General features: G+C 35.0%; 1 protein-coding gene across 1 annotated transcript; it reads right to left on the bottom strand.

The window, feature by feature from the left end:
• Positions 1 to 2,946: 2,946 nt before the first annotated feature.
• On the bottom strand, positions 2,947 to 22,109 carry LOC121410014 (RNA exonuclease 4-like). The gene is made up of 8 exons (XM_041601828.1): positions 21,964 to 22,109; positions 8,857 to 9,699; positions 8,075 to 8,136; positions 6,399 to 6,518; positions 5,553 to 5,752; positions 4,635 to 4,723; positions 3,583 to 3,657; positions 2,947 to 3,119 (listed from the first exon to the last, which is right to left on the bottom strand). The coding sequence occupies exons 2-8, from the start codon at positions 9,643 to 9,645 to the stop codon at positions 2,949 to 2,951; spliced, it is 1,506 nt and encodes a 501-aa protein (XP_041457762.1). The 5' UTR covers positions 9,646 to 9,699; positions 21,964 to 22,109; the 3' UTR covers positions 2,947 to 2,948.
• Between the last annotated feature and the right edge of the window lie 1,835 nt (positions 22,110 to 23,944).

Genomic DNA, 23,944 nt, shown 5'->3' on the forward strand with positions numbered 1-23,944 from the left:
ACTGACAAATTACTATCTGGCTTAAGATTCAGAAATATCTGAAATGATTAATTCTAAATCATGTTGAGAGTCATATACACTGCACAAAGAAATACATGTTTAATCCAAACATTTAAGCTGAATTTGATGAACACTAATTATTTGCATTTAACAATATTTTGCCTGAAAATCATGAACAGAATTTGAGAGCGTCAAATAATTCTTAAATCTTAATACTGTATGGTCAAACCTTCCTAGGTTAAACTCGTATAACTAACCCAATCACTTGGGTTAATGGTATATACCATATGATATGTACTGCCTTATTTTGTTTACTACTACATACCTTTAAACGTACATTTCTCAAATTTGGATCCCATATCCCAGAAATTCCTGTAAAATATTTGATCACCCATGAGTAAAATAGTTTGACTAATTGGAAGACAAATTCAGACCAAAATATGCACACAAAAAAAATCTTGTGTTCTTTGAATTTTCTATTTCAAATCCCTAGGATTCCTTCCACCAAAGAACAGATTTAGAACTGTACTCCCATGATATTAGATTTAAAGAAGGCAGACCGGGCATGTGTTTCATATAAAGTGTTTGTCTGACAACTTTCCTTCAATTTTAATGGCTGAGAAGCACTGTGAACAGTCGGCTAAAATGTCTGATAAGTCTTTTCAATGCTCATCTGACACTAGGGCAGAACATTTGTGGAATCAATGCAACGAAGGTTGCACATTGCTGTGGTATGTGTGCAGTAATTACAGAATGAAAGAAATTGTAATTCATTATCTTTCCATATGATGCTGTTAACACAATTGTCTACTGAATAATATATGCTTTGTAAGACAGCATGGTTGTATTATTTACCATAGTAATAGATAAAGGGGCTCATCATGGGCTCTAATGCAGATGAACTGAGAGCAAATAAAGGCAGATGATCATTGCATTTCACCCTTGTCAACTCCTCATACTTTTCCCTACAAATATTTCCCCCACATTTCCATAAATACCAATGTTAAATGGGAATGAAACCTTTGGAACAAGTAGGCTAATGTCAAAACAGAAAAATCAAAGAGTAAGTACAAAGAAAGATTGAAAAAAATTGGACAAATAATGAGAAAGTTATGAGCATTTGAATATTGCAATACTAATGCTACGGATATCCTCCCATGGGCAATGCGACAAGGATGTGTGATGTCACATGTGAACAACTTTCACTTTGATGGAAGTACAAAATACCCTCAAAATTTCTCTTTTTGCTTTTTCTTATTGTGATACAAACTCTTTATCCATGATGCATTCTTTAAAAATCTGTATTAGATGCCCTCCTATAGAAAGGACACATGGTCTACTGATAGATGTGATAAAAGAGGCAATTGAAGTGAAATATATACTTAAGTAATGGGAGAGTTGTTCACAAGTGACATCACACATCTTTGTCACATTGCCAATTTGAGGATCAAATGCTCATAACTTTCTCATTATTTGTCTGATTTTTTTTCTCAAACTTTCGTTGATCTGTTTCTTTGATTTTTCTGTTTTCACACAAGCTATCTTGTTCCAAAGGTTTTATTCACTTTTAAAGCATCAAAAGCGAATGATTTTTGTTCCCATTGAGTCTGCTGCACTCTGTATGTACAACAGAGGTAGTTTAATCCAGCAGATGATCTTTCTGGAAGGCAAATGAGCAAACGTGATATCATGCTTCCCAATTAGACTTTCGATCAAATCTGCATTCTTTATTCAAAGAGTCCAATCCTCAACACATACTTCTCAAGTAGGTGTAAACATGATTACTTGGGTACATACAGTATAGGCTGTTTTTCAATGCATCATCATAATATGCACAAGATCTTCAAGAAGATAAACTACCACATCAATGATGTGGAGCTCATCCAGCATCTTGCTACGAAATTTAACACAATTTTCAATTTCAGCCCAGTTGACACTGTAGTGAATTATATTGGTGACACAAATTGAGGAAAAAGAATTGAAATTGATGAATGCCAGAGAAGCATTTTTAGTGATTTATGAACAAATTCCATATAATTATAAATTAGCGTAAATAATTTTCTAGTCAAAATTTCTACATTTTGTGTAGAACCTTGGTCAACCTCATGAAGCTCTACCAGATGGAAGCAAACAAAATCAAAATCGGTCAACAAATACAGAAGCATTTAAGTGAATTTTGGAAAATGTGCATAAATCAGCATATTAATGAGTTTCAAAATTCTGTGAAGAAGTTTTGAATCCCCAACCTAGTGATATCAAATATAGCAAACAGAAGTGAAATGATGAGGAAGCATTTGTCATTAAATAAAGCTCTTTCCGGTGATTTATGAATTTGTCATAAATTAGCATAAATAATTTTTTACTCAAAATTTCAAAATTCTTTGTAAAAGTTTGGTGAACTTCATGAAGCTCTACCAGATGGAAGAGAAAAAAATCAAAATTGGTCAACAAAGAAGCATTTTTGAATTTTGAAAAATGCGCATAAATTGGCATATTCAATGAGTTTCAAAATTCTGTGTAGAATCCCCCACCTAGTGCTATCATATAACTGTCAACAGAATTAAAATCGGACTTGAAATGACGAAAAAGAAGCATTTTTAAATTGTGGACAGAAAACAAGCCACAGCATAAGCTCATTTGGCCCTTCGGGCTGGATGAGCTAATAAAACTAGAATGTGGGCAGTCATGATTAAATCAAAAGACCTTTTCATGACCAGTCCATTTGTTGCAAGGTCCATGGTCTAATCAAGGGGCAATTCCATACAATATGTATTTATGAGTCCCTATATGTGGGACATAACATGTATGCTTTCATGTCCATAAGAAAGTTTGTTGTCCTGAAATTATAAGTAGTTCATTAACAGAAGAATGGCGGGGGGTCAGACATACAGAAATGGTGAGTACTATACATGTATAGAATTGATCCTTGGCTAAGAGGATTAAAAGTTTCATTTTTTGGTGACTTTTCTCCTTTGTTTAAGTGATTTTTCCCATGCTGTTCTATGAAGGGTGTATAATCTCATTGCAGTCTGTGCATCCTCTACTGAGTTATGCTCACCTTCCTGGACTGTCACTCCAAGTACTGTCTTTGCCAACTTCTTCAGAGCAGGACGTTTGGTCTGAAATACAATCAAATATTCTTTCACATTATGTCTCTGGGAAAGGAATGAGAACTGAATGACAGTAACAGCAAGAGATCTGTGAATTCAGATGGCAGATCGAGGTGCGACATGCTAATCTTGATTCTGACTTATTTATGGTTCAGAATCAATTTTGTTCAATAATCATGATATAGATCATTTTAGTAGATGAGACCATGAGAATACATTACCGTCAATATCCTCCTATCAGAAAACTGATCTCCAACATTCCCCATCGGAATTTGGAAAGAAATATTTCCAATGTGACTAATTACTGATCACTGAGCTACTCCATGCTAATTGTCTTGGTTATTACTACTGTAACACATCTAGTATTCTAATGATAGCCACCATACATTGATTGCATATTTTCTTGCAAAATCATCTATTTGTTTGACATTTCGACTCATGACTCTACGATATACAAGGTATATCAACTGACCTTCATCAGCTCCCTGAAGTGTGGGTAGGAAGCTGTATCTCTTATCAATCTTCTTGGGTGACCCAAAAATAAAACCTGAGAAAGAAAGGCACAAAATATTCATTCAAACACATCTCCCTGGTAACTTCATGAAATAGAGAAACTTCATTAAAATGGTCAAAGACTCAGTTTCTCTCTCATTCCAAATTCATAAAGGTGGTTTTTAATCCATGGCTGGAAACTTTCAGATGTTATGCATTAATTACTCTTTATTCATCACTTTATGAAGAATTTATCCGCTAACAAATGTGCACATTTTACACAGGGTGCAAAATTGAAACTTGTTACTAAGGAAACGCATTGATGAGCCCACTGTACATAAATGATGCCAATCAAACCAATCACATGTACTCTGTTGCAAAAATAGAAAAAAATATTCTTTGTAGGAACTACTGTTGGGACTGCCATGTATATTATTGCTCTTTTCCAATCATGTGAAAGGAGTTTTTTCTTTGAGATCTCGGAGGTGTCTCATCAACATTTTTGTCCGACAAGTTGTCAGATCTGACAACTCTCCTTGATTTTGATTGACTGAGAAGCACTGTTACTATGGTAACTGTCGGATAGGATGGGACTTGTCGCATAAAACGTCCAACAAGTCTTTTTATTAAATGCTACCCAGGTAGGTGTTTCATAAAGCTGACCGTAAGCAAAGAGCTACTTTAAGACAGACTGGTGATCCTTTCTTGTGGTAAATGGTATACAGTTAAAAAATGTTCATTGGCGATGGTTTAGTGTGTAAGAAAGGTTCACCAGTCAATATTAATTTTGCTGTTAACTTATGAACAGCTTTATGAAACATCCCTCTGACCTTGTAATATTTTCCATGGAAAAAAAAATCTGATTGGTGCGGGATCTATGAGCTTTTTAAATCTTGTTGAGCAACATCTTATCAATAGAACTTATAACAACATGAGTGTGCACTGTACTCTCAATCAATAAAGTTATGTTAAAAATCTTTCCATTTAAATTCATGTCTTCCCCTTCCCTATAATTATCAAGAATAAACTTACCTTCATATCATTTTTGAGAGCATGTCCAACAAGAATCCTGTCTTTCATGATATCTGCTACCTCTTTCTGAACAGTCATGAACTCGTCAGCTGTAAAACAAAGAAATGAAAGACACAAGAAAATGATCATTTATTTTTGGACAAATATCTGTGTATGTATGTACTGCAGATGTAAAGATTATGATTATTGTGTCTCTTCTTTGATTCATATTGTGCAGAGACAAGGGACACTTCATTGTCAGTTATAGGGCACCATGCAATCCAGTTGCAATTAATACAAACTTATTGCATGTCATGCAATCAAATTCATATATTAATGTAGAGAAGTATAATAAACTCTGGCATTTATCAATATGTGAAGAAGAGGCATGCAGTACAATTCACTTTGGACGTAATTTTTCATCCTACTGAATGCATAAGAAAATATGTCACTGGACCTTGACCTTGGCAACTCATAATCAATATGCTTCCTGGAATCCATGCTAGAATCATACACACCAAATTATACGAGCCTAAGGTAAGTTGAACTGAAGTTATCGCATTTACAAGGAAAGGTTAAAGGACGCCGAGCATGATACCATAATACGTCCTGTCGAGGACAGCATATAAAAACTCCCAACTAATGTCTCAGTCACAAACATCAAAGCCACCATGGATTCCAAATTATCTGTGGCCAATATCAATTATAGGATAGAAACAAAATTTCCATGGACACATGCTGTACATGAAGTATGTAAGTAGTCACATATTTTACGGTTGCCAGTTTGCCACATGGCCTATTTCTGACTTATGGAGACAGAAAACCTTCAGCTGCCATGTGTCTTTCAAAGTGAAGATGGTTGCAGGATGTATCTTATTGATGATGAGTATGATAATGAGATGTTAAAAACCTTGCATCATTTGTTTAACGTTTACTTACCATCACCTTTAAATAAATCCTTGGGACGAACACCACTGAACTCTGTCCTGAAATCTGTGACTTTCTCACGTGGTTTGACAAATTTGTCATAGATGCACTGACCATATTCATTGACCATAGAGACTCTTGCTAGAATACTCTCTTTACCTTCATGTCCAACACCAACCATCTCACAATCAAGAGCAATACATTTTGTAATCCTACACAAAGAAAAGGAATTATACATTGTAAGTTCTAACAACCCAAAACAAGCATCAGTCCATCCACGTCCAGTGATGGCAACTACACCCACAATGTTGCTCAGTCACCAATTACATGTAAAACCAATCAAGCTAACCCCCTAATCATGATTACAAACAACATTAGTCAAATTGCCCAGAGAATGCCCTCCCATAAAATCATAAACTTATTCTTTCATTTATAGGCCTGTATTGGACTTCTCTTGGTATAGAGGCTGTGTACAGAACAATACAATAAAAAAGAACAAAGTTGTTAGAAGAGTGAAATTTATTTATATTACAAACAGAATCCTTGTGCACCTTATATTACATGTACATAACTCAATGTTTATCTCACCACATAAATAATATTAACATGTGATAAACATTTCATGATCCAAATAAGTTCTAAGCTCTTACATGTTAAATTCAATACCAATGAAAATAAAAACACAATAGCACTTATTTCCTGGGGGACAGAAATCATACATGCATATATGAAGATTGAACACACAAAAAAATCCAAATGTTACGATGGTGTAAGAAGAAATTATATCCACTAAGTATACATGTAAGCTATTGCCTTTCAAAAATGAACAGATGTAGAAACTGTTATGTTAACACTCACTTGTTACTTTGCTGAGAATCTGTAACATTAGCAGTTTCATTGTGTTGAGATGAACCTTTCTCTGACTCTAAGAGAGCTGGATCAACGTCATCAAACCATATCTCATTCTCCTTCTTCACACTGAAATAGTTGTAAAGTGAATGGACTTAAAATTATTTCACAAGCAAGTAGCTTTAGAGCTAGTGATCGTTAACAAATACCTACATGTAGTTTGTATGAACCAGAAACACATTTGAAGTCAACAATTTAACTCTCCATTAATTATATATGCTTTTGAAGAGAAAATAAAAACTTCATAAGAGATAAATAGGGAGAAAATAAAATTTGACTGGACTTCTATTTTTCTGCTTCAAAATAAAAACATACAAGTATTTAATAGGATATCAAACAAATAGGCAAGTGAAGCTCATGGCTTGCTCTGACAATAAATCAATAGGTGGGTCTTGAGACAAGGTTTATACAGACTGTTGTTTAAATTTCAAATGCAACAAAATACAGTCAATTCCACACTGGTAGGCTTAACGATTTAGACAAAATGAGGGCAGTTTGACAAAGCATTGGCTCGAGCCTACAAGTGAGATTATAGCCTACTAATCTAGGCAGAGGCTGCAGTTATTTGCCATTATACTGAACGTAAGTGATACGTCTGATCTGGTGAAGACTATGCATTGTGGCTGCGTTAGCAGCCATCGCCTATACACTCCCGTCGGCCTAATCAATATTCATGTATTCATCTTGTCGTTTGGCATATTGTGGTACTGGTACATGTATTGCTGTCGTGTGCCAACGACTTGAGATCAGAAAAGCAAAAATATCATCATTACACAGAGAGATTGTCTGGTAGATTTCGCTTTTTCCACATCCCATCCATCGTCAATAATGCTACGAATGGCATATTCTTAAAGGTCTCGGAATTTTCCACTAGAAATGCAGAGTTTATCGGCAACATAATCAAAACTCTTGCAGAAGTTTCTTGCGTGTACTCATACTCGCCATTTCGGATGATGACAGTTATGTCGTGTCATGTGACTTATATGCACTCTTTCCAACGTATTGCGATTGGTCGGATTTATTTGTTCTTCATGCATGAGAATATTTTGAAAAAAAACTGGCGTCATTTCATAGTCGATAATAAAAAACAACATCCAAAGCAAGATGGGAGTGTATAGGGGGTGGCTGCTAACTCAGCCACAATGCGTAGTCTTCGCCAGATCTGGGAAGCGTTTCATGAAAGGTCCTGTCAGACGTTTTATCCGACAAGTCCCATTTTATCTGACAGTTACAACAGTAACAGTGCCTCTCAGCCAATCATGGAAAGTTGTCAGATCTGACAACTTGTCAGACAAAAATGTTGATGAAACGGTCCCCAGACGTATCACTTGCGTTCAGCATAACAGCAAAGACAATAACTGCAGCCTCCTCCTACATGTAGATTATAGGCTAGCTAGATTATGGTTGCTCAAACATTCTTAATTCAGAAGAATGTGAAGATAAAATTGGGATAAGTGTAAGAAAGTATCACACAATTATGTACTTCTTTCCAATGGGATCAATACCTGCATACATTGCCTGGAATATAATTGAAGGTTTAATTCCTGTCCTTTGATTACATCAGTTTTTTTTATTAAATTCAATATTCATTGCATTTTTATGGGAAAGAAATGCATCTTACTTACAGAGCTTTGTTCTTGTTTTTAGATTTCATCTTTAGACTCTTCGGTGCAGATGCCTTCAATTTCTAATTGAAATAAAAAACAAAGATCATGATAAAAATAATTCCTTATTGTAGCATTTGTGGATCATCATGTAAATCAAGAATATAAAGCATATTTGAGGAATAAATTGATTAAATCTATCAATGAACAACACTGAAAATAATTTGGATCACAGGAAAAAGAACAAAAGAATTGAAAATGACTGTATCTTAAAAAAGGGGAAAAGAATCTTTGGGGAAGAAAATATGAGGCATTAAAAAAGTCATTAAAAAAATACATTTCAAAGAAAATATATTTAATTGATTGAGGAGAACTTCCGTTAACGGGGAGTGAGGGGGGGGGGGCACTTCCATTGATGAGTGGATACCATGCGTGACAAAAAAAAAACAAATGTAAAAAGAATCTCTTTTTCAAGATAGGGCATCTTATGTACGTAATGTAATAAGGGTGTCAAAACTTAAAGTGGTTTCCACTCAAGCAGAAACTTCTGTCAACAGTCATATTGTCATTCACTTGATGAGACCTATACCAATAAATAGATATACATTTGGGAAAAAAATATACTAAAAATATTCTATTTTATAGGACAATAGTTAACATTTTTTTCAATGGACTGTATCATAAAAACAATTGATGTTTGGTTTTTTTTTCTTGGGGGGGGGGGTAAACTGCATGGTATAAATTATAGCTTATAGAACACAAGAGCATTATATGATTGCCAAAGGAATGTAGATGATACTCACATTAGCTAATACTTTCCAGTTAGAAGCTACATCTTGAGGTTCATCTGGTAATTGGAATGGTTCATCATGGTCAGAGGACATACCAGAATCTACAGTATCATTCACCACCTGCTGCATCTTCTTCTTCTTCATTCTTATCATTTTTGTCTCACTTGTGTCTTGCTCACCTTTCGTTTTCCTTTTTCTTGACAATTTTTTCTCATTCATCCCTTGATTATCATGAGATGAAATGATTGGATTCTCATCTTCAAGCGTCATCCGACTAGATTGTTTTTTAGTAGGAGCACCTGAGTGTCCAGGGATTGATGTCTTCTTTGATTTTTCATTCATGCTGCCAGAGCCTACTTCACTTTGATAACCAGTCCATGATGCATTTTCACTACTAATCATTGTCTTTTCCCTTTCTTTACGTTTGAGAATTTTAAGTTTCCTTTTCCTTTTCTTGTCCTTTTGTTTTTGTTTAATAGATGTATGTTTGACATCACGATCCAGGCTTGAAATTTCCTCTTTTCTGTTTCTAGCTATCATGGTCAAAACATCTCTTCTAGAGGCAGAAGTGAAATTTCCTTTGTTATTAATGCTTTGGGTGGATTTATCTGCCTTCTTAATGTTTCCAGATGGCTTTCCCTTTCTCATTCGTTTCTTGGGGTGAGCTTTTCTATTTTTGATTTGAGACTGATTCTGGGAAGCAACGTCAGCAGTCGCTGACTTCTTATCATGTTTCAAGAAGTATACCCAACGTTTTCCTTTATTTTTTACTTGAGACTTGACTGAATGCACCGCTGTCATTTTCACAGAGGAGTACAGCTACATGTACTGCAAGAGTTGCCGATATGACTTAACCTGAAAAGAATTCAAAAACAAACAAACATCTTGAGCATTAACATTTATGGTAGAGAGAGAAAAGGAGAGTTTTACAAAAATAATTCAGAAATTGTCCTGACACAGATTGAGGTGCATCGCAATAAGTCTCTTCTTTTTTATTTCCCTTCGTTGAATCAACAATAGTAACAATCCAAACCCACCTACACATACCTATTCTACATTACATTCACAATCTTCACAAAACCCGCCCAAACCTGTTTATCAACAGCTTGTGAAAGGTGGACAACTGGGGGGAAGGGAACAATGAGCAATTGGAAGGGGGGGGGCTGACCCCTCCCATCAGTTAAGGCGCAAAGCTGATATGGGAAACTGTCAAGAAATTTTTTTTGGGGGGGCTAATTTTCACAACTTAGGGGAGACCGAGGTTAGTTGGAACGCGGGGTAAGTTGAAACATTGTAATTTTCTTTAACGTCTTTAAATAAATTCCTGCAATACTGCCCTCAATTTATTGTCATTATCAACAGCCATCCACCATATTACAGACAATACATGTGCAACAAGCCTGGTGAAGTTAGAAAGGAATTTTGTTTTTTTTACCTTCTGAGTAATTTTTTTCTCTTTCAGAAATGTTTGATTATCTTAGAGAAGTTTATAGATCAAGTTGGCCAGTTTGGGGGTATAATAGACACTTATACCAAGCTACAAAATGAGGTTATTTATATGTCATGGTGAAGTCCCTTTTTTGTGCTGTAAGCTTATAAACGTCAAATGGGCCTCCGGGGTTAGTTGGAACAAAATTGATGGGGCTAGTTGGAACATGTTCTAACTTACCCCAAACACAATTATGAATAAAAACATTGGATATGAGAAAAAATATATAAAGTATTTCACACTCTTCTGAACATGTTTTGTATACCATGCTTGTTTTGTTTATCAATTTGGTCTGAGTGTGCATTTAAGGCCTATTGTATGCCTCTAATGCAATATTAACCCTTATCAAACTGGGGGGTCAATTTGAGCCCCCCCCCCTCGAGAAATTTTGTCACTACGCCGTCACGTGAAATTTTTTTACTACTCTGCTCGCTGACTTTTTACTTTCAAGTCTTGCGCATCATTTGAGACCAAATTTGCGATGCCTGTGTGCACGATTTCGAAATTATGCAACATTTTGTAAGCGCATGTTCGGACCAAAAATTGTTCAAAAAACGTGATTCCATGTACAAAATCAATGCAAATTGTGTTTTTCAACCATAAGTCATAAATGTATGATTATTTTTTATTTTTGTCGGTTCAAATAGATTTATTTTATGCTATTTATGATCCCAAAAGAGCCCAGACAAAGTTTATTGGAAAAAAAAATACAAATAAAAAACAAAAAATACATTTTATAAGAAATTATATTTTTGCAATTTTTGAGGATATTTGTTATAAATGTGAAAATTGATACTCTCACCAAAAATTAGCATTCTACTAGCTTAATAAATAGAGTTAAAGGCAAAAACATTTTAAAAAGAACAAACTTAGGGCAAATTTCATATGCTTATTTGCATAATTAGTTGGCATTGACCGGCTCGGAGCTTTACAGGCCGGGTTTCACTTTGAATCCCTCGAACTCGGTAAATAAACCCGGATTGTTTGATAATATTTGAGGTGTTAATTGTCACCGCAATAAAAGTTGTGAAACTATTTTTAACAAGCAGTCCATCTACCTAGTGTGATGGTCGAGGGGACAGGTCAAAGGCCAACCATCCCTACCTTATTTTCATTTTTTCCCCATCATGATCAGACCTCCTGAGTCATGGCCTTGTGTGTGAGGGATCGAGATGATATCCTATAGCTAGCTGGCTAACGGGGCACATGCACACAGTGCAGTACCTACCATGTGATATCATCTGACTGGTCATGTGATTGGCTGAGAGTAATGGTTTCACTGGGTGAGAATGTCCAATTTGTTTACAAGTAAAGGCCAGTTGGCCCATTAGGCATGGTCATAACTCAAGAAGTTTTTCTTTTGATATTATGACTGTGATGAAATGCAGAATATTTCTCTCTTTTTTGGTAAAATAATCTGTCCGGTTTATTGAGATATCTTTTATACCAGTTTTTTCTGCTAACCATAAAAGCCAGCCCCCCCCCAAAAAAAAAAAAACTCTGTTGTGTTGATATTTTCCACAAAGTCGGTTATCCGAAAATAATAGCTCGGCTGGGTGCAAAACAATTTAATTCCCATTTAACGGATACATTAAAGAGGGTGGACGAGACGGACGAGAAGAGGAGGGTGCCATTAGAGGGAGACAGAGTGAGAAGGGGACGTGTACAAGAGCAAAAAACAAAAAACGTGAGATGACTAAATGGATGATATGGGGGTAGGATGATATTGGACCGATTGTCAAAGTTTAATATGAAATAAAAATGTATTTTGATTCATTTTTTTATTAAAAAATATTTTGTAAAAAATATTATTACCAGTAGCTGAAGGCTAGAATAAGACAGATAAAAATAAATCATACAGTGTACACAAAAATAGTTTGAGTAAAATATTCTATTGCTTCAATGCAAATATGAAGAATGAAATACGCTCAGAAAATAACTCTTTCTGCCACCTCCACCCCTCCGAAAAAAATCTGCCCTATGATAGACAGAAACAATCTCTGTGAGAGCCTGTTTAAAAATTGGGTCACCAGAATAACATAATAAACAATGTGGTTTGTAATCTGCCTCTTGATTTCACAAACGCACACCTACACACAAAAAAAAATCATTTCAAAGCACGTTTCGTAGTAAATCACTAGCGGTGCACAGACTGTGCTGTTGACCGCTGCACTGGTGATAAGCATGTGAGGGATTGCGAGTTGGCCTTGTATCATCTCCATCCCTTCTCTACATTACTACTGGATGATATAAACAGTGAATTAAATATTTTGGGGGTTTGTATCGTCTTTTGAGAACAAGGTCAGAAGGTGATGTCGGTAACAGAGAAGAGTCAAGTAGGTCAAAACATTGTACTTTTGCATGGACATAAATCAATTTTAGCCGGACCGGGTTACCGGGCCTCTCCCGGTCGAGCTATGATTCTGATAAGATTTACGAGCCGGGTTCGGACCGAGTTGAAGGAACTGAGCTACAGCACTAATCTCTAGTCCACCCATGGGCTCATACCATCTTGCGTGCGAAGGAATATCATTCGTATGCACGCGACACACACGACACATCCAAATATATACTGGGCCTGGGCTATTGCCCACATAAAACATCACGCATAATTTGGGATTTCACATTCTGCTATGACACATACCGAATCATTTAGATCCTTCCGTGACTTCTCCTTGAAGTTTCTTTTAAAAAATATGTATATTTTCTTGATCTTTAGTGAAGATTTCACGGAGATAAAAATTGATCCAGACGTTGTTACTGAAAGTAATGTTTATCTTTTTGCTGATGATACCAAGCTATTCAAGTTTATAAGAGATCAGAATGATTGCAATTCACTCCAGAGAGATCTTGACCATCTGAAATGCTGGTCAGAAAAATGGCTGCTGAAATTCAACCCCAAGAAATGTAGTGTACTCTCTATTGGTAACACGCAAGACCAGCAGGAAGCTTTTCCATACACATTAATGAATGATGCGCTTGAACATGTCACCTCCGAAAGGGACTTGGGTGTTGTAATTGATGATAAACTCAGCTTTGAAGAACACATGCAATCAAAAATAAACAAGGCCAACAGGCTTATGGGCTTGATCAGACGAACTTTTGTTTATCTTGACAAAAATAACTTTGCTCTGTTATATAAGTCGCTTGTCCGACCACAAGTTGAGTATGCCCATGCTGTGTGGAACCCTATACTGAAGAAACATATACATGCATTAGAGAACGTACAAAGAAGGGCAACAAAATTAGTCCCTGAATTAAGGAAGCTTTCCTATCCACAACGACTTAAACGGTTAAAAATCCCAACTCTGGCGTATCGAAGAGTTAGGGGTGATATGATTGAAACATATAAACACTTTAATAGTTATGATCAATGTACAAAACTTAATCTAGAAGAAAAATATAGTGAACATACCAGGGGTCACAGTAAAAAATTGTTCATACCAAGGACAAAGACCCAAAAATATAGGAATTCTTTTTATGTTAGAATACGTAAGACATGGAACAGCCTAAATAATGATGTTGTCACTGCCCCAAGTGTGCACAGTTTTGAAGCTGCCCTGGATAGATGCTGGAAAAATGAGCCAATAAAATATGACTACGAAAGCCCTGTTCCCGGAAGTGAGCCAGCCATCTTGAGGAGGAAAAACCTAGAGCTGAATACAGAGGCATAACATGCCTACATTCAGAAACTTCCCTAGGTATCCCTAGGAAATCAATTATTGGCCAAAAGAGGGCGCATGATTTATATTCATATCAAAGACACGACAAGGGAAAGACTAGGCACCTACACTATTTTACACGCAAGGCATTATGCAAAGTCCATGAAGTGTCCAATCTTTTCATTGTATAGATTTTGGTATACCGTACTATTGATGTTTGTTAAAGCTTGTACTGCTGGTTTCGTTCCAGGCACGTACATATTTTTTTCAATTTTTTTTTATTAGTCATTGTTTTAAATTAATTGCAAAAAATTGTTATCATCGCCAATAATAATCTTGAATTATGTTTTTGAAGGTATTTCATTTACCGGTATTGGTGCCCATAATTAGTAAATTAATTATAAGAATTGCGCATTCAAAGAATTTAGACACAGTTATAAAATTACTGAGGAGCTGAATCAAGGTTGTGAAATTTATTAGCCGCCACCAACAGGCTTCCTTGTATTTCTGTAGAAGACAAGCGAAGTCACTTTCCAGGCCAAGATAAGCGAAATTTGCTCTTTTTGAACAATTATTTTCAAATTACATCTTTTATTATTAATACATTGCTAATCCGGAAATGGAAAGAGCCCCAGTGAGCTGAGTAGCGAGGAGTTTCGGCATATTTTTGTGTACGCCCTCTATTGGTGGAAGAAAATATGGCGGCATACTCGTGATATAGGCCCCGCTCGAGAAAAAAATTGTAATCGATCATACCTCAATATCTAGGTTGCTAACTTCAGCTCACTATATATACTCGTGATATAGGCCCCGCTGCTGTGTTGAACGGCTTGGAATGTCCGTGCGCGGGGCCTGTTTCACGAGTATAGTACTATAACCGTTATATAGGCCCCGCGCTACGGCACTGCAGACACTCCAACACAGTAGCGGGGCCTATATCACGAGTATATATTAAGCTTGCATCCTAAGATAGTCGCGAAACAGGCCCCGTCCAATGCACTTGTCCCAGCATTCGCACGTGTGTGGGGCTCGGATGACGGCTATATAGTATACTCGTTATCGAGGCCCCTTACACTGTTATGTAGTGGAAAATAACGTGGTCGTGGGGCTTGTTTCCCCGCGCGGTGGACGATGAGAATTATGACGGGCGGCGTCCCCCCCGGGGGGGGGCTCCAATTTGTTTTCCAAATAAACAAGGAAAGAATATCATGGGCGGAGCCAGTTTAGGGGGCGGGGGGGGGCTCCAATTTCCTTTTTCAGAAATCTATCTGTCGATTTACTTATGTATGAAAATAGTTTTTTATTATTCATTTATCAATCTATTTGTATTGATTAATTAATGTATTCATTAATCATTTAAGTTATTTGTGTTTGGTGTTTTTTCACTTTTGTGATCTATTTATATTGATTAATGAATGTATTCATTAATCATTTAATTTATTTGTGTTTGGTGTTTTTTTTTCTTTTGTGATGTATTTGTTCATTAATCATTTAATTTAATTCAATGTTATAATAAGGACAAAAGTATTTCGTTGGCAAATGGTGAACTGGCTCTTTATTTGCATTTTATGATCCAATGATAGGCCTATTGTTTTATTTGTTAAGCGGTATTTTAGGAAGAATTTTCACCAACAAACCAATTATCTCTTGTGATTTTTTTTCATTTCTTCAGTAAAAAGTGGGGGGATGTTTGTACTGGCCACCCCCCCCCTCCTCGAAAAGAGGGGGGATATATCCCCCCGGCCCCACCCCCCCCCCCCGGATTTACGCCAGTGCAGCTGACTACATCGAGATTAGGAAGGAAAGAGGAGGGTGCAGGTCCAAGCAGTCGTCAACCAGCCACGGCAAACAACTACTCAAGGAGCGCCTTTACCTGGGGCGAAGGCGATGACAGCGACTTCGAATGACTCTCAGGAGTCATTTTGGCTTGAGATTTAATCTCGCCTCTAAACACATTGGCTCTTTTCAGAGCCACCAAATTACCAAGAAAGAAACTGAATAGATATGTCTCTATTTACCTCTTAAACAAAAATTAATAAACACCCTACATTATTTTCTTCAATTAATACTTATGGGTAAGCGATTGATTTCTAACCAAGAAAAAATACAGTATCAACAGATGCGATTTTTAAATATGATATATAATTGGCAAATTTATTTAATAAAAATAAATAATATAACTATAAAGACGGGGATAAACCTCAATGCACCCCTAATATAAGGCACCGTTTCGTCAATGAATTATGGTTAAGCAATTGATTTTCAACCTAGAAAAAATAACAATATCAACAGATGCGATTTTCAAATAAGATAAACAATTGGCAATTCTCATAAAAGAATAAAAATAAAAATTTAAAGACTGGAATCAACTTCAATACACCCCTAATAAAAAGTAAGAAAATCGATCTCTCAACATGAGTAACAGTGACCGTAAATCCCCCCCCCTGAAAATATTAATGAACAGTGAAGTGATAATTTACGATTGCTTGAATATTGAGAGGGATCACCCGAAAAAGTCCCACAAATATAATAAGAACGACAGACTGGACTTAGAAAGCGTGTAATGGAAAGAATCTCGTATAAACGTGTTGGCTAATAAACTTTGGGCAGAAAATAGTATGATTTGTATGCCTACAAGTAAAGAAAATTCAGATAAACAAAACACTGAAAATATGATCAAAATCGGACAAGGAATAACAAAGTTATCGCATTTTGAAAATTTGCATCAATCCGATGAAACAGTCGTGGGTGTGTCATCATCATAATTCAATTAGCAAATGTGACGTCATATCACCAATTGTTCTTTTGTATTATGAAAATTAGGTTGATTCAATTTTTTTTCTACGAAGAACTTAAAACATTGGATTGGCAACTGATTTAGTGCATTAGATATTCATTGCTGCGACTTATTTCATTATAAAGGAGACGCATTATTCACAAATATATTGTGAAAAAAAATCGAGCAATGATTTTGTTTAATAATAAAAGGAAAAGGAAAGTGGGGTCGTGACATCAGCCCACCTAATGAATATTCATGACGACTGTTTTAACAAAATATTACTACTTTAAAATTCAATAATTTTATTTTGATATCCGGTTTTGAGGAAATTTTCTGAATTTTGCTCAGTGAATTCTACTCTATATATTAAGCTATAACTACTTTCAACACGGACCATCCCTTTAAGTTTTAAAATGACTGCAGGATGGGAAAATAGGTTAGCTGAAGAAATACTGGAATATCAATGAACGGTATTGTAAGCTTTTTAAAAACAAAACATGAATAAATTGATATTTGGGTAAAAAAGTAGGGCCTACTATATACCCAAAATAGATAATATACATAATGAAAGGCCGATCCCCAAAAGGCGGGGGGGGGGGGGGGGGGGGGGGTAAGTCTCAGTAAAATATAGATTAAGTTAAATATAGTGTAGATATCCCTCAAGCAATAATAAAATTGACCAAACCAAAAGAAAATTAACAAATCTTCCCCGAATGAATATGACTATTCGTTTTCTTTTCTGAACTTAAATGGATGAAAAGTTGGGAAGCGGGGGGGGGGGGTACATTTATGAAAGGAATGAAAAATACAAATCGATAATACACACGAAGCCAGATGAATGATTCAATATTGAATAAGAGAAGAAAGCCGATTTGACAAAAAAAATATATTGACTTCTTACATCCAGGTGATTACATGAATGAATAAATGGAAGATTGGGGGAATTATACAAGAATTATATAATTTGATTATTGATGAACCCCTCCCTCCCGCAAAAAAATAATCAAAATGAAATGTGTGTGTGTGTATTTGAATTTTGTCGGACGTGTATCAATCAGATATGATTATTTACGTCTGCATGGGACCGAACTTTAACGTCACCATCCGAAAGACGTGACCAGGACTCGAACCTCGAGCCTCCGCTTCAATTTGTAACTTCCCCACAGCTTGGATTACAGGCGCACGCCACAACGCCCAGAAATGCGGGGGGGGGGGGGGCTCCAATTTATTTTAAGGGAGATAACAATGAACTTCCACACATAAAAAAAATAAAATCGAATTATACCCCTGATTCCATATCAAAAAAGAAAAGAATATAGTAAATAATTAATAAATTTATATTTTTTTAAACACAAGTGCACACCTACATGACCTAGTTACCAATAATGCATATAGCATTTCCATTTATTTGAATGCAGGATAAAAGAGCATTGTAGGTGCAGTGGCCGAGGATCGAACCCCGGACTTTCCATGTACAGCCAGGCGCATAGACCACTCGGCCACGGCTTCTCCGTGGCCGAGCACCTTCGATTAAGATTTTTTTTAAAGGATGTTTTATTATATTCTCTCAAATCAAAATACACAATCAGATTCTATAAACAATTTGTACAAACTATTTGAAACATAATTATAAATTATACAATAAATCCATTACAATATAATTATACAACTTATACATCAAACTTCAAAAATACTAGAAATTAATACTAATGCGTTTCAGCAATTACAAAATGAAATATTAACAAAATATATGACATGATCAGAGAGAAAAAAAGATAAAAATGTTCCACCTCCCACCCCCCCTCCCTCCGTCCCCAGGTTAGGAGCATTCTCCCCTTTATGCCTATACTCTACATGGAAGGGACTGCAATTCTCCGTATTGGGTTTTTTCTGTGTTTTTATTTATTTTGTTTTGTGGCTTTGTCTCTCGTATGTATACCTTTGCCTCACTCTCCCTATTTATTCTTTTAATTAAGATTTTCCCATTTCCTTAAATGAAGAGACATCTTGCCTCTACCTAGTGCCAGCCTTCTTTCTTCCAATTCTTCTTTAAATTTCCTTTTAATTTCATCCATGGTTATATGTGCACCCTTTTCCCTCCCTATGAAGATTAAAAATTTAACAAAGATTAAAAAGTGATTGCGTTTTCCTTCGTCCTTTAATTCTACCCCTACAAGAATTTCCTCCCAGTTTAAATTACCGGTAGAAATAAAACCAAACATCTCCTTACAATTATCCCAAACCAGACAAGCATATTCACATTCCAAAAAAAGATGGCGATATGTTTCCTCCTCTTTTTCACAATAACAACAAAGGTTATTTTGTGAGATTTTAAAACGGAACAAGTGATGATTTGTGAAAGCAATGCAGTGTAACATTTTAAACTGAAATTCTCTTAATCTACTGTTCAGAGTACATTGTTGGTCTCATAAAAATGTGTTCAAAATACATTTCTTAATCGATTAAAAAAAGACTGACCAAAAATCTAAATGAACTTCCACACATAAAAAGAATTAAAACGAATGATATACATCTTATTCGCTATATCACAAAAAAAAACACTGAAAACAAATAAATCCTATAATTAATAATACATTAATTAATCAATTAAAAATAAATTAGATGAACTTCCACAAATAAAAAGAATTAAAAAAACGAATGATACCTCTGATTCTCTACATTACAAAAGAAGAAAAAATGAAAACAAATAAAATATAAATCCTATAATTAATAATACATTTATTAATCAATTAAAAATAAATTAGATGAACTTCCACAAATAAAAATAATTAAAAACAAATTATACTTCTGACTCTCTATATCACAAAAGAAAAAAAACACTGTAGTTCAAATAGATTGATAAATAAAAAATTGAATGAATAATGGATAAATGTAAATGCATTTATTAATCAACATAAACACATTAATTAATCAATTAAAATAGATTGAAATAAATAAACTCCCGCACATAAAATGATTAAAGATTAATGATACCTCTGACTCTCTATATATCACAAAAGAAAATAAAACATTGAAAACGAATAAATTAAATGATCAATGAATATGATATATTAATAAAATAGATTGATAAATAAATAAATGAAATTTCACGCACAGATATAATTAAAAACGAATGATACCTCTGACTCTCTACATCAAAAAAGAAAAAATGAAAACAAATAGATTAAATGAAAAAAATATGAATACATTATTAATCAATATAAATACATAGATAATCAATTAAAATAGATTGAAATAAATAAACTCCCGCACATAAAATAATTAAAGATGAATGATACCTCTGACTCTCTATATCACAAAAAAATAAAACATTGAAAACAAATAATTTAAATAATTAATGAATATATATTAATCAATTAAAATAGATTTAAGAACTGAACTTCCGCGAATAAAAATAATTAAACAAGACCTCTAACTCTCTCCATATTTATAACACAAAAGAAAAACTGAACAAAAATAAATCAAATGATTAATGAATACATTAATTAATCAATTAAAATGAGATGAACTTCCACGAAGAATTAAAAAGCGAATGATACCTCTGACTCTCTATATCACAAAAGAAAATAAAACATTGAAAACTAATTAAATGCTTAATGAATATATATTAATATACTAATCAATTAAAATAGATTGATAAATAAATAGACAAAATTTCACGCACAGATATAATTAAAAACGAATCGGATACCTCTGACTCTCTACATCACAAAAGAAAAAAATGAAACCTAATAGTTAAATGAAAAAATATAAATACATTATTAATCAATATAAATACATAGATAATCAATAAAAAAAATGAAATAAATGAACTTCCGCATAAAAAAAATTAAAAACGACCTCTGACTCTCTCCATATATATATAACACAAAAGAAAAAAAACACTGAACACAAATTAAATGACTAATGAATACATTAATTAATCAATACAAATAGATCACAAAAGAAAAAACACTAAACACAAATGAATTAAATGATTAATGAATACATTAATTAATCAATACAAATAGATCACAAAAGAAAAAACACTAAACACAAATAAATTAAATGATTAATGAATACATTAATCAATACAAATAGTTAGTGAATGAATAATGAAAAACTATATTCACACATAAGTTAATCGACAGATAGATTTCTGAAGAAGTAAATTGGAGCCCCCCCCCCTAAACTGGCACCGCCCATGATATAATTTCCTTGTTTATTTGGAAAACAAATTAGAGAGGGGGGGGGAGGAGGCGCCGCCCGTCATAATTCTCATCGTCCACCGCGCGGGGAAACAAGCCCCACGACCACGTTATTTTCCACTACATAACAGTGTAAGGGGCCTCGATAACGAGTATACTATATAGCCGTCATCCGAGCCCCACACACGTGCGAATGCTGGGACAAGTGCATTGGACGGGGCCTGTTTCGCGACTATCTTAGGATGCAAGCTTAATATATACTCGTGATATAGGCCCCGCTACTGTGTTGGAGTGTCTGCAGTGCCGTAGCGCGGGGCCTATATAACGGTTATAGTACTATACTCGTGAAACAGGCCCCGCGCACGGACATTCCAAGCCGTTCAACACAGCAGCGGGGCCTATATCACGAGTATAATACTGAGCTGAAGTTAGCAACCTAGATATTGAGGTAGTATAAATAATCGATTACAAGTGTTTCTCGAGCGGGCCCATATCACGATTTTGCCAATATGGCAAGAAAACTTTCATTTTTCAAGCTCTATTTTTAATAAAGAAAAAATAATTCAAACTTTTTAAATTTGAATCAAATTTACTTAGGCCAGGGCTAGGGCCTAGGCCTAATAAATTTAAGTCAAGACAAGACTCAAGAGCCAATTATATGGAAACTGACAGTGTGAAAAAAATCAAGCATTTGTCCAAAAGAAAAAGAGAAAATAATCCAAACATTGTCAACCTTATTTTGCCGAACACAGAGATTGTAACTGAGAACAAGGTTATATCATAACCTTGTTCATTGAATGAGTGACTAGGCCTACCGTATAATAGATTACTGTCTACTGACGTAAAAACTAGTACGTAGGACTGAACTACACAAGACAAGATAGATCTGTCTAAAGTTCATGAACGTTAGGCAGGGTACAGTAGTTTTTCACCCCAAAATTAACTGAGACAATAATATTTATTTCGTGATAGATACGGTACCTGCACAACGACCTCAAAACCTGGTATCCAGCCCAGGGCCGGTTTTTATGAATATACAACGAGGTTAGTAAGGATTAAGCCAGGATGTTCATCGCACTTCGTTCCTGACGTATTGTACGGTACGGGTACGTACACGTGTGCGGCGCGCGAATTTTTAAATCGTAGGATGGCCACTGAAGAATCATGAATTATTCATGAGCGATTCGCTTCGCAATCTGCCTCCCTCAATACCCTAGTCTGTAATAGAGGCCGTGTTTATTGTGAGCATTTAAATGCTGCTTATGTTATGACAGTTCTTTCGTCTTGAATTATATACTTTCCCCCATCTTGATAAAAAATAATATTGTAGTTATTAATCCAAGATTAAATCTAGATCTACTACGAAATATCTCGCCGCACAAAATAAGAATTAATATTTTTAAGGACTAGAAAGCAAAGACTATATGGATAAATCGAGATCACACAGCTGAACTCGCGCCTGATTTGTGGGAAGTTTTGATGCCATTGAAGTTTTTATTGTTCAAGGTTTAACCAGTTGACTACTAACTTATATGATATCATGACGTTTTATGTAGGCGATTGGTTAATATAAATCGAACCCCGCATGGTACATGCAATGGGTTAATGTTGGAAGCTAGAATTGGTGAGGGCTGCCGTATGTAAAGTTAGATCTAGATCCCAGTGGTACACAAGGCTCAGGTCAGGGTGCACGAGTGTACAGTAGATCGCTCTACAGAATATTCATATCAAATTTTAATAGTCAATCAACAATAATTTGAATTGGATGCCTTTCTTATATTGTTTGAATCTCCGCAGGGTAGTTCACTTATTTGGGTTTGTCTTTCTGACAAAGAGGTTATTTCAATCTTGAAATGGTAATTCATATCAGTGATATGATACTACAAAAAAACAGACATAATATTTGACAAGAATTAAATACATTTAACAAAGATTAGAATTAAAGTGACGGTGTGCCTATAGTGATAATCCTGTTACTGTTAGAAGAAAATGTATTTGTTTACTGTTTTAATTGACAATACTATTTTGGAATGATACTTTAGACCTACATGTAGTTCTGGGCTGGCGCCGTTTTAAAGCGTATAGATACATGCACGTATATGTTTATATATTGCTTGAAACAATAACTGCACTACTATATCTTTTTTATAATTTCAACTTTGTGGGACAGGGAAAGTTTATGTTTCATTTAATCGCATCACATTAATCTGGTTGATGAAGAAATTGTTTTAACTCGGTATACCGTTATTTGTATTTTATACCAATTAAGTTAATCAATTTCTTTTCACAACCAGCAATATTTAATAGCAGTTGGTATACAGTACAATCATGTTTTTCAACCAACCCTATAACCTCATATCAATGTGTTCAAAAAGCTGAATAAATACAATAAAATGCAAAAACAAACAAACAAAAAACCAGTGAGTGGGTGATATAATTGGTCCCCTCATTTGCATACCGACTAGGATGTGCTTATATAACTGTTTTGTTAAATTAAGCGGAACTTTAGCATGTCATAAATTTCATATTTAAGTCCAATTTTGATGAATTTTTTAGTGTTATGCTTCTTTGATTTGTCTCTTTTTAATCAAATACATTTTTGTTGGGGTGGACTTGCCCTTTAACAGTGATGGATAAATGTTAACAGCTGCTGAACATATCCGTGATTTTCTGTGTTCATATATAAATTATTTTTTTAGAGGAGAGAGAACAGAAAGTATGCTTTCATGATAGGCCAGTAAACACAACACAGTGCTTTCTATTGTTATGTTCCATTTTGTCAGTTGTGTGAAGGGATGTATACAGTATAAAGTTACAATTTAACATGTTTAATAAACCGCAATATTAACTGTAATGTTATATATAATTATGATCAATGTGAAAGAAAGTCTGATGGAGTAAGAGAAAGAGGGGGGGGGGGTGAAGGGCGAGGGAGCGAAGGGTCGGGTGTGATGTCATGTAT

This window comes from Lytechinus variegatus, chromosome 3 (assembly GCF_018143015.1).
Source record: "Lytechinus variegatus isolate NC3 chromosome 3, Lvar_3.0, whole genome shotgun sequence".
NCBI classification, from domain to species: Eukaryota; Metazoa; Echinodermata; class Echinoidea; order Temnopleuroida; family Toxopneustidae; genus Lytechinus; species Lytechinus variegatus.

Coding starts and splice junctions, on each gene's coding strand:
- LOC121410014 (XM_041601828.1), bottom strand. CDS start 9,645: ATGACAGCGGTGCATTCAGTCAAGTCTCAAGTAAAAAATAAAGGAAAA. Junction 6,519..8,074: donor AAAAACAAGAACAAAGCTCT/GTAAGTAAGATG, acceptor CAACTATTTCAG/TGTGAAGAAGGAGAATGAGA. Junction 3,120..3,582: donor ACTTCAGGGAGCTGATGAAG/GTCAGTTGATAT, acceptor ATTGTATTTCAG/ACCAAACGTCCTGCTCTGAA.